The sequence below is a fragment of the Polyodon spathula genome, chromosome 2 (assembly GCF_017654505.1).
Source record: "Polyodon spathula isolate WHYD16114869_AA chromosome 2, ASM1765450v1, whole genome shotgun sequence".
Taxonomy (NCBI): domain Eukaryota; kingdom Metazoa; phylum Chordata; class Actinopteri; order Acipenseriformes; family Polyodontidae; genus Polyodon; species Polyodon spathula.
In genome coordinates, this window is record NC_054535.1 from 6,548,226 (window position 1) to 6,560,913 (window position 12,688).

Genomic DNA, 12,688 nt, shown 5'->3' on the forward strand with positions numbered 1-12,688 from the left:
TTGAATAAGTTACAGCTGTGCTCTACATACAACAATTCTATTTTCCTCTCAGACAAAAGGCGGCAATATATTTCTGCCCACAGTTTTTGGGTACAAAATATAAAAAAATCCTGGAGAAGATTTGCATCCCTCACCCCCAGGCAAAAATTCAGTAGACAGGGCATGGCTAATTTTTTTAAACAGTACATGCATTATTAAAAGTAACATTAAAATAAGCTACGTACCTTTTCCCAATGGACGATCTCCCAAGCACCATTTCTTAACACTTAAAACACAAAAACAGATGCAAAGAATTTTCATGTTTGTCACTTTTAAACAATCAATCAATTCCACTATATTTCTTATATTCAGTAAGTTTATTTAATATATGGCTGTAATAAACTGTTCCACTACAGTTGTTGGCAGTGGCTGCATGCCAACTCAGTACTGACCAGGAGAAGCTTTTGTTAGAAAAGAAAAAGTAGTAATATTAAAAAAAAAAAAAAAAAAAAAAAAGGGTTAATATGTGAAACTCACACCATATCCAAAGTATTTCTTCCATACCTTTTGTTTCTTAAAGTTTGCTTGCTTGGGGCTCTATTCTCAAAGTTTTAGTGGTTATTTAGATAGTGCTCCGATAGATTCAATAAAAGTTTTGTAAGCAACAAACTTCCAGAAATAGTAAGAGTATAACTTCAGTTCCACGAAATCAATCTTTATTTAACCCATCTATCCTTTTAATAAATCTTGAGTTTAAACTTTGTGTATAGTAGAGTACAACATATAACCATAGGACAAGAAAAACTTTAAATCTTCCGTCATGTTCCTTTTCACTTCATGACCCACTGAGCTTTTCACTTGCCTAATCAATATGCTGTGGAATATGTCCCGACAGACTTGCATTGCGCTGTCAGGCAGGAACCCAGGAACCCACACAGCTCAGCTGGGTGTGTGATCAGTCACCACACAAAAGCACTTACGAATCACGTTTGCCTTTCCCTACCTTGAGTTTCTCTTTTGTTCACAACACTATCAGCTTTATGTCGCTTCTGTAGAAGAAAAAAGAAACAAAAAGGATACATAATTAGTACAGTATTGCAGTTACAATTGATCCAAAATATATAAATACATGTATATTATTCAGTTGAGAACCTGAGGACCCATGTCTATAACCTTGAAAGAATCATGCATAGCATGCAATTTGTTTTCTAAATGGAAAAATATATATAAATATATAAATGTCCTAGTAGACAGGGCCCTTAAGTATGTTCCCAGTTGAGAAGTTTGACTCAACCATCATTCTTGTTTGCATTTCCATTCCAAACATCCCAGATGAAATTAAAAGCAGTTAACATTGAGTAACTCCAGAACAATTAAACATTTTGCAGGCTTGTTCTGTTTAAAATCAGTGCATCCCATAAACCCTACTGAGAAAAATTAAAAATCAAACAAAATCATACACCCAAAGTAACAGGTAGTTCAAGATTAGTGCTAATCAAGGTCAGTGAAACCAGCCGTAAGTCCTCTGCTGGAAAAGTTCAGTTCCTAAAAACACAAAAAAAAATATCATGGTGGGTGGGCAGGCTGACCCAAATCCCACCATACAGTACATACTGAAGAGGTAGCCAATACCCAGGTCAGCCCTTGCAGGGTTAATGAGGATCGCGTGATGTTTCCAAGGCAGGACGGTCTAGTGCAAGATGACTGTTTTGCCTTACATAGCCTGCTTTGCTTCTCATATACTGTTTTGTTTTTGCTACTGTTATGCTATTGCTCAAAATGTTCTCGTGCAGTGACTTTATTTTGCTTTTGATGCAGTTGCGCTTGTAAAAGATTAGAGAAAGAATGTGTTCAAGGTTGCTGTATTTGTGTAAGAGAGTGAAACTGTTTTCCTGAGCTTTGAGTGAAAACAACTCCTTCTAGGGAGGACTTTGAGACTGTTCTATGATATTGTTGATGTATTAGTCTGCTCAATGTTGCCATGCTAAACATGTATAAGTATTGGGTCACCTCATCTTAAAACTAAGAGAGAGTGTGTTCATGTTTACTGCTTCTCTTCATTGTAATAAACTTCTTGAAGTGCTGCTGATTGGAGTCATCAGTTATTTCATACAACAGGAGACGTCCCCCCTACTACAATACCAATATGTACTGTACACATTGTCAGCAGTCCCCTTAATACAGTGCGGGACTGACCAGGGTGCTGAAACTGGTAAAGATGCAATGCATTAAAACTTATCAGTAGATTCTAGTAATGCTCAAGCAAATGATGTTGCTTGAGCATTACATTATGTACATGCAACAGTACCTTTTAATTATTTTTTTTTATAAAACATAAATACAAATAATAACAATAATAATAACAATAATAATTTTTATTTTATCTATCTTTGTTAAACTAATGAATAGGCTTATTCTGACAGGGCAGTGCAGACAAAATGCTTTGTTCTGACTTATTAGCTAAAAATCGTATCTAATAATATCTAATAGTATAAGAGACTGGATCCACCTTTCAAATCATTTACGAATCAAAATGAGTGGTCTGATTGTACAGTTGACAATAGATCAAACATACTGTACATGATAAGCTTCAACATTAACAGTAAGATTTTATAGAATTGGATAGGTTAAAATGAGTCATAATAAATGCTGTACTATACTAGAAGAAACTGGACTGAATTTGTGCAGCCAAGAGAACATACCATTATTACACTATTATTATTAGTATTTCATTTAGCAGATGCTTTTATCCATGGTGACTTACAGACACTAGGGTGTGTGAACTATGCATCAGCTGCAGAGTCACTTACAACAACATCTCACCCAAAAGACAGAGCACAAGGAGGTTAAGTGACTTGCTCAGGGTCACACAGTGTATCAGTGGCTGAAACGGGATTTGAACCAGGGACTGGCTGGTTACAAGCCCTTTTCTTTAACCACTGGACCACACAGCCTCTTAATGTCGATTTTTTAAAGTGACAAATAAGCTGAATACAGTGCTATTGTATCACATTATACACAATAGAAAGAATAATGTATTGAGACATTAAACATTTTCATGTTGTACCCCCTCTGCTGCTACGCTCTGGTAGAAGTGGCATATCACATGCAGCTCACCTCTAAGTAGACTGCAGCACATGGATTTCAAAAAGGAAATGATTTTATCCACATGCTGGCTTCAAATTGACTGAATGTTTGGCAATATTTCAAAATAGCTTCTGATGAGGAAACACCTCTAAAATTAAAAAATCACCTAGATTTATGTCAGCAGAAAAACTAAAGCTCAAAACGCAGGTCTGCTGTCAGACCCCCAGAAAACACACAAAAAGTTATTGTTTCATATGCTGGTATATTATAGTCTGTCCCTATAATAAGACAACCAAAACTAACTTTAATACCTGTAAATGAAGGTAACTTCATAAAAACCAAACTGACCTGCTCACTGATACTGTATTTGCACCAAGACCAAGCAGTAGGCTAAACTCCCCTTTGAATCTATGCAATTCATCCATACCTGAGAAGCAATTTAGACTCCTGTCAGCGGAATTCAATAATGTCCACACAGATTAATGTTTTTAATCACATTTGCACATGGATAATTGAGGAGATAATGACTGTGCTACAGAGCTCAGACACCGCAGTATATTTCTGCTGGATAGAAGGCACTAAACATCTGAGCTTTTCCAGTAAAGGTGCAATGTGAAACACTGCTCGCATTTCAATCAAACCTTGCTAGAACGCTTTGTCAGATACAATTTTCAGCTGTAAAAAAAAAAAAAAAAAAAAAAAGCTCTTTGTGTTCTCTTCTTTATACCACAAATCCATTTGCTTTAACTGTAGTAAATTGGATTGTATATGGTTTGCATCAGTCTATTCTAAATTGTTCATTCATTGCATATAGGACATACTCCAATAGTCACTGCCATTAAGTACCGTGTTCCCAAAGGATGTCACCCATGTCAAGACAATAGTGCTTTCTAAATGAACCCACCCCATTAATGCAGTTAAGCACATGCCACTTACCCGACTAGAAGAGCCAGGAAGTTACTATCATTCTATATAAATGGGCCTAAACTAGAGCAGAGAGGGAAACTTTTAGGAGCCAGAACCTGTCCTGTGCTGTGCACGCTAAGACAGACGGACAATATATTGAACTGACTACCCTGTTTTGATCTATTCAGGACAACAGGAAACAAGTCTAGTTTATGCATCCTGGCATGTTCAGTTGAATAATTAGGGTATAATGAGTGTACTGTAAGGCAACTACATAATTCACATGAAACTGATCAAAACTGGATTCGCGGATGTTTGAATACCAATATGTTCACAATCACCATGGCAGGATTATCAACAACCAAAGCATTCATAAATAATTCATTGGAAACAAACTGCCAAAAGAAAGGCTGTTCTTTAACATCATGCAACAAGGCCAATTAACCCAAAACCAAATAACTAACAGAAAGTATACTTACAAGGTCTTCGATGAACTCCTTTAATGCTGCTACAACAAGGATAAATAATAACGGAACCAGGGTGGTGTAACGACCCGTCGGTGAAACATCAGGAATTTGCTGTAAATAAAAGAATATGTAAAATTATAATATAATAACCACTAAATCTAGGTTTGTTTAGTTAGGATGAAACATAAAAATGCTCTTGTAAAAAACACTTAACTTATTATTTGACTTCAGGATTTGTGGCCGGCTGCTCCAATATTGTAAAGTAAGTAGTGTAGTACATGAATGAAAGGTGTCCTTGATTCATGATTTCTATTGAGTCTGCTTTATCAGTCAGCCCAGCTTACCTGGAGAAGTGCAATGAAAAGGAAAAAGGAATTTGCTGCCCTTCTGAACTGGGAATAAAGGAACCTTGGGAGGAATGTAAGAACGTTGTACTTCGCAGTGCTGAAAAACAAAGACAAAAGGCATTTTGAAAAGCAGTTCACGTAGCAGGTACAATGGGTTTCAAGGCAATTCAAACGGAGCAGCAATTACTCGAAACATTAAATGTTAGTACAGATTATAAAATAATCAAACTCAACCAACCACTGAGGCCTGGTACCACATACTCAGTTTAAGTCATTCCAGGATTTACTGTAATATTAATTGGGCTCAAGTGTTTTTCATCGCTGTGGTTTGCCAAATTCAGTAGCGGTGTAATTGCAGTAAGATTACAATAAAATCTGGAATGGTGCAAATAACAATAGTTACTGATTATTTACACTGTCCTCAGCCACTTTGTCACATTACAATTAGCAAAAGCGTGCTATCAGCAGTTTAAATACAGTACAGATGCCAATGGTGCTCAATCACAGAGGACAACACATCAAAACAAGTCCTTGTGGGTAAGAAGCTTGTATGATCATGACTATGTTTAACCAAGTCTGCAGAATCCTATTTTACTACAGTATATCTGAGAAGAGATCATCTGGTGAGGATGCCTAGTTTAACTGCCCTGCAGTTTTGCATGTAATGGCCTTTGAATTAAAATGACATTACAGTTCAGTATTTTACTGTCAGGACTACCACTGTATTCAAGCATGTGGGGCTTACAGTTTTTCACAAAGCGGAGATGCAAAGCTCTGCAATTCCCCCCTCCCTCCTCCTCACCATGCCATACCGCAATCCCTCTCCCTCTACATGCACATCACACAATAACACTGCTGTACTCGGTATGTATTCAATGAATGTGTATTCACTTTAAAACACATTTCACTAACAGAGAACACAAAAACACACCTGCACAATGCAGTGGGGCAGTCACTGTTTGATTACAAACTTGTCCAGTGTTTTCTGCATCATTTCACGAGCCACAATGCGTACGTGCCTAATTGTGTGTGATGTCATCAAATTCAAAAATAGCTTTACTTGCTGTACACGTCATTGTACTTGACACAGTACCATATTACATGTAGTCAATTTGCGCCAAAATTATTTATAAGCGGATTGCTTGATTCTTACAAGCAGAGCATTTTACATTGGTTAGTATAATAATGATTTTGTCCCAGTGGTTTTGATCACTATATGTGGTTAATTATTATATCTGTGATTCTTATAAACAGAGTGCACTATATATCTAATACAGTAGCATATTTTTTTATATATATATATATATATATATATATATATATATATATATATATATATATATATATATATATATATATATATATATATATACATATATATATATATATATACATACACATACACACTCACACACACACACACACACACACACACAGTATCATGTTATATATCTAATACAGTGGCACGACCACATTTGTGGACCCACAGGATCTATAAATCCGCAGCAGCTTTTTTCCCCCCAATTTATTATATTAATAATTTCCTAATTGAAATTATAGGTGGTTTTAGTCCGCAATATTCTGGATATAAAACATATAAAGCACCAGAAGAAACACCACAGAAAATTAGGGGTGCAGTGATAAAGATGATGTAACCATACTGGCTGACACAGACAATAGACAGTAGAGTTAGGCTGTTGTAAGCTATTAGAACAAGGCACAGGGTCTATATTTGAACTGTTTAATAATTATAAATGTTACAAAATGAACAGATATCGTTCACTTGTATTTATGACAAAAATGAACAGGTATTGCATTTACTTCAAAAAATAAGAACAAAAGAATAACATAGTATTATATTGTGTGCTTTACAGCAATTTATACATTTGTTTTACAATAGTCACAGTCACACAGTAAAAACACTTCTATAGAAAAAAATATATAATATATATGCCATTAACTTTTATAGCCACTTGCTGTCAATCATTGCGTATTACAACTGTACAGTAGAAAAGAAATGTAGCCTACTCAATGTTAGCTACAAAAACGTTTGTTACATTATTATTTTAAGCACCCTCTGCTTAAATGCAGCACAACTTAAATTGTTCACGAAATACACAAATAAATAAATAAATAAATATACATGTCATAAAAATATTAAATTTCCAGTTACAAAATTCAGACAAACGTGAATTTGTTACTTAACAAAAAGATGGCACAGTGGCCTCTGGCAACAGCTCTGGAACGTGTTAGTTGTCTACTAATAATAACAACAATCAACAATTAGAGACAAGGCAAAACTAACAAAACACTCACGTACGATATCACAACAATGGTCCCTCCGGGTCATTTCCTTAACCATAAAACGAAGGAACAGATCACGTCTCTCCATCTCCTATTTGTACCGTCACCCATGACCTCTTGGTAAACGAGTGCAGCCGCTCCTCCAATCCGCAGCTGCCACATAGTTTCCCTTCCGGGTCGATGAGTTAGTGCACCGGACTTCCGCCCCCTTTCTAGATGACCGACTTCCTGGGAATGAATTGTCAAGCCAAACAGTCCAGGATACTCTGTTCCCGTTACTTAGCACCCTCACAGGTCGGGAGGGAGATTTACCACCAAGAATCATTCTATTTCTGTCACACACAGTAATCAATTTCTGCTTCAAAATGCTGCTGAATACACCCTCAGCCAATGCAGATTCGGCAAGATACACAAATTATAAAAGTCATTTTTAAGTACACTGCGTAATAATAACAGCAACATGATGACCCGTCACTCTGTGCTAACCAAGAGGACTTGTTTTGCTTTTCAGAAGCAGACAGTGTTGAGCAGCATGGGCAGGCAAACACTTCAGTCTTAAATATTCAAAGAAGAGAGCATTTTTAAAAAAGTATCATCTCTGGATTTAATGTAGCATTACACACTGCTGCACACAACTCGCAATCCTACTGTTGTCTTTAGATATTTAAACTTCATACAGTATAGATCATCATCATGTTTACTAAGGTGTGTTCACATTTCTACAGCAAACATCTAAAGCAAATATACTTCAGCACAAGGCATTGCAAATAAAAAAAAAATCTGGGGCTACTGTATATGCAGTCCATTAGTCTATGTCAAACTTCCATGTTAGGCCATGATTCTTGTTACTGATTGTAAATTATATATTTAAATTTGCAGCCATGATGAATGCCACCAACCTGCTTGTCAGGAAAGAAAAGTCACAAAAGGAATCGTACAAGTACAAAACGTGTTTTGTAACAGCAGCAAGTTTTTTATTTATTTTTTATTTTAAATACAAAACACAGTATGTAAACTTAGTAAAAAAAAAAAAAAAAACGTATCAGTTACTTGTGGTTCTCAAACTTTTTTGTTCGCGGTCCACTTGAATTATTTTTTTGATCTTGGCGAACTACACAATAAACAGAATTGCATACTGAAAAATAAGCACATAAAAAAAACAAAAACACTATAATATTAAAAATAACCATAGACTTGCCTTTGTTTTAACGCCATGGATTGGCCTGTTTCTATGAGCAAAGTTATTTTAAAAAGACCAGAGTTTTAAAGAATGGTTCTAGTTTACTTTTCATTAACACTAATTTACGTTTTTTTTTTTTTTTTTTATTGATAATTACAGCAATAGTTGATTTATGTGAATTAATAATCTGCAAAGTTACGTCCATGAGCTAGCAGCAAAGTCAGTGCTATGAATCTCCTATTTTTAATCTTTAATTATAAATGAATGTTTGCATACTGCACACTGATTGGCTGTGGAGGATGTTTATTGTGCAGCAAAATAGTATAATGCATGGCTGAACTGTAAGCATAGTTCAATTCCTATAATTATCAAAACACAACATCTATAACTCGCAATAAATACATGTAGCTGTGAGAGGTCTCAGTTTAAAATGAGTGACATTCCTTTCAACACATTTGATATTTTCTGCAGTATGACAGTAGAAAAGTGGCTAGAATTCCAAGAAGCAAAACCTCCATAACTGCCTTATGACAATTCTATGCTTCAGTGCGTAATTCGGCTGGTCAAGAGTATTTCATTTCTTGCTTTGTTGTGTTAGCCTCTGTGCTGGTCTCAGTTGCTCCGTAAACAGTGCTGACATAAACCGCATTGATAGCCAGTTAGTGACCAAGCATTTAAAAATGCCAATAATGTAATTTTGTATTAAATGAAGCCATATACCTGTGAGGTTTTCAAGAGGAGGTCAAGAGTCTGAAAGCTTGCGTTTAGCATTCAAAATGACTAAGGGTATTGACAGTAAGAAATTAAAATTAGATCAGAGGTTTTGTGTTTCTATCTAGCAACATGACCTGAATGCAGTAGATCCTGAACAAATAAATCGGGTTGTTGACAGTTAAGTTTGTGTGAGATAACCGTGGCTGTAGTAATCCCATTGTGGCACTGGTACAGTGGTTTAATATTAGACACACTGGCGCACACATCGCACTGGTGTATTAGTCGCTCCCCCCTTTCAAGGGCCCCGCAAAAATACCTAGAAAATTGACTTCAACCTTTTTTCCAGCGATACATGCCATCCATTAATAAATATGTACTTGAAAATTAAGCAGTAGTTGCAACAACAGGCCATTCCAAAGCAGAAAACTATCAGGAGTAAAAAAAAAAAAAAAAAAGTGAGCAGCAGAACAATTAGGTGCCCTGGTTTAATTTTCTGTTCATATTCCAGCACATCAGTGCATAGAATACTTACCGCCCCGAAGGCTGCAAAGTAACCATACATTCAGAGCAGGCTTATGAACTTTGCTCTGGACTGGTTAAAGTGTACGACTTATTACTACATTTATTTGTATTTACTTCGCTACAGTCCCCAACATACTGGTCATATATCTTCATTAGAACCAACACATAACATATCAGACGAGACAAGGAACTAGCTTGCATTAAAGCAATCGCTAGTTTAAAGTGGCTATCTTGTGGTTTTTGCACACAAATTATGGAATATGTCAGGTCATCCTAAATTTGAAATGGTACACTTTGAATCAGAGATTAAAATGGAAAGAATGAGAAGCTGAGCAGGCAATCCACTGTAACAAAGTATGTTAGGTACCCTACATTGTGGGAGACCCTGAAGGCTTAGACAGAGTTTCACACAAGGCTACAGTAAAAAAAAAAAAAAAAAAAAAAAAAAAAACTTTATTGCAGCTCATATAATTGGTCTGCTTTATTTCCTCTCCCTCACTGGCAGTTTGCATTAATATGATGAATTTATTACTGTCTCTAAATTTCTGTATTGTTTCCCCGAATGCATTTATGTCTTCATTACTAAAGTTTTTTTTATTATTATTAATTTTTGTTTATTTAGTACACCATTAAAATTTCAAATAGTTTATTCCTGTACTGTAGTACAAACAAAACAAAGAGACACAAACAAAAGGGCACGTTGGCCAAACAAACAAACAAATTATACTCAGAAATATTGTGCTGGCGTTTCCAGCTCAATAGCAGTTGTTTTAATTTTTACCTTTTTATTTCTCTTCTCCTTAACTCCTATTCATTACTTCCTGAACACTCTCTACGCGTGCAGCCAATCTGCAGGCTGATCAGTCGTTGTAAATGAGATTTTGAATTATTTTTACTCTAACCATTTAAAATTGTGAATTTTAAAATACTGTGCTTAAAAGGCTTAATGGTGTTTATTTTTAGTTTTGTAAAAAGCTCTGAAAATAATAATTCCCATTACTATTTAATTACGCTGGATAGTAAGGGAAATTAAAGAAACCAGAATGTAGACGTTTAAGGCTACAGTGTCTTAGTTAACGCAGATCCAAATTATTAATCTCCAAATTATCCTTGCTTTTTAGAACAGCAAAAGAACAACAAGCTGTAAGGATACTGCAGCGATCTTAGTTACATCACACAGGGTGAGGCACTTATGTATGTTTTGTGATTACGTCACACACCAGCCCTGCTGCTGCCTTCCCCCATGCACGCTACACTATTGTGGGTCGGAAGAACAACGAAATCAGTAGCCTGAAATGTGGATTTGCACTAATGCCTTTTTATTGTCAACAGCAGCACTGCATTTGACATATTGCAACATGTATTATTTTCCTAATCTATTTGCTCACAGCAAGATTTGATATTACCTGGGTATGAAGAAGGATGTGACGATTAAAACACTGCTGCTCACAGCAACAAAGACATGAATCATAACTTCCAGTAAACTGCCCTTGCAGAGAAGGGAGGAGTGCTTTCACAGGACCCTTTTCATAACAGGCCTTTCATAGGACATGTGCACAGGCATTCATATTTCTAACTCGGTTTTACAATAACTAAGACTGGCAGAGGACAAATTACTTGTCAGGTCAATACAGTTACTCCGTTCATAAACAAAAGAAAATAAGATAAGAATAGAGTCCAAACAGGGTTTCCATGTCAATAAAACAAGGGACACATTTTCAGTCTTCTCATTTCCAGCCGGCTAAATTGTTATCTACTTTGTCAGATTAGCTGCCTGTTATTTACAAAAAAAAAAAAAGTAGTTTACAGTGCTTGTATGTTTCAGTGAACAGTATTCAAAATTTTCATTCTTCCACTAAAATAGCGGCAATTTCCAATTCATTACATATGTAAGTCGACTCATTCCTTCTCTGAGGGCATTTTGTTTCTGGGCTAATGTTTCCATGGACACTGAATCGTGATGGACCAATCAGTTTCGAACTTACAAGCGATGTTGGTGATGAAGGCTGAAATGTACAATCATATACTGTACCCCAATCAGTAAGCATACAGCAGTTATGAAATTGTATATCTTTTTTTTTTTTTGTAAACAACCTAAGTTTTCTTTGTAAGATCGTCTTTTTTACTCTAAGTGTACGAAATACAGTGAGTATATGTTATAGCACTTTAAATGTCTTATGCATTGATTTAGAAGATTGATTTAAAACCTAGCATGTATATTCATATTGCACAATTAATGAATAAGACTGTCAGAATTTTATTTTTATGTGCTTTGTTTTGCTGATTCAGTCTTTATTAAAGACTGACACTTGGTGTTAGATCTCCTTCCCGACCTGTGAGGGCACTAGAAAGAAGGAACAGAGTAACCGTAAGCAAATGGCAAGACAATTTATTCCGTATGGTAGGTAGAGCAGATGTAGCAGGTGGGGCTAGGATGGTCCGTTGGACTGGCGCCGTGTCCACGCTTGGGTCTCGGCGCCAACCACATGGCAAAACTGCTCGATGACTATGGCCTCACCCATCTGTGCGCTTGATTTTGGCGCCTGGGTGAGCCAGTGTACCATGGGTTCAGAGAGTTTCTACGCGACCACCCAGGGGTGTATATTCGGGGACCTCTTGTACTCCCTGAACCTCACACGGTGAGTTTCCTCTGTGATGTTCAGACAGCAGAGAATGGCCAGCTTTACTAGGTCGTACTGGGCGGCGTCCTCATTGCCCATTGCCTGGTATGCTGCCTGTGCTTCACCAATCAGGCAGGGTCCTAGTTGACTTGCCCAGTACTGTCGGGGCCATGACGCGGTAGGAACCAACCGCTCAAAAACGCCACCAAGTATGCTTCTGGGTCATCCTCCACCGTCATTTTGTGCGCCGTTGCCTTTGGCGCCGTCATCCTAAGTTCTGCTGCTGCAGGGGGAGGTATCGCAATACCTACCGTCTCGATCAACGCGGTGTACCTCTCCTCTCTCCGTCTCTCCTCCTCCTCTCATCTGCTATCCAGCTGCTCCAGCACCGCTGACAGTGCTGCGTAGTCCATCTCACTCCTGACAACCACGTGTGGCAAAGTGGTGAATACGTGCAGGTGAGTGCAGTGCAGGATGGATAAATGACACAGACGATTATTTACAGGTGCAAGGGTGTTTATTAACTGATTGTAATGTCCAGTGCCTTATAGCGAGCATGTA

At 36.9% G+C, this 12,688-nt stretch overlaps 1 protein-coding gene across 4 annotated transcripts in view; it reads right to left on the reverse strand.

Annotated features, from left to right (window-relative positions):
* LOC121329560 (probable phospholipid-transporting ATPase IA) overlaps positions 1-12,688 on the reverse strand; it is a 108,584-nt gene that overhangs the window by 74,179 nt on the left and 21,717 nt on the right. For 3 of the 4 annotated variants that reach the window (XM_041275198.1, XM_041275216.1, XM_041275207.1), the window contains exons 3-6: positions 4,784-4,883; positions 4,452-4,550; positions 983-1,028; positions 225-265 (exon numbers count right to left, since the gene is read on the reverse strand). In XM_041275198.1, coding sequence (XP_041131132.1) covers positions 225-265; positions 983-1,028; positions 4,452-4,550; positions 4,784-4,883 — 286 coding nt within the window. Of the gene's footprint in view, positions 1-224; positions 266-982; positions 1,029-4,451; positions 4,551-4,783; positions 4,884-12,688 lie in introns of those variants that run through there. The other variant, XM_041275224.1, reaches the window with a different exon arrangement.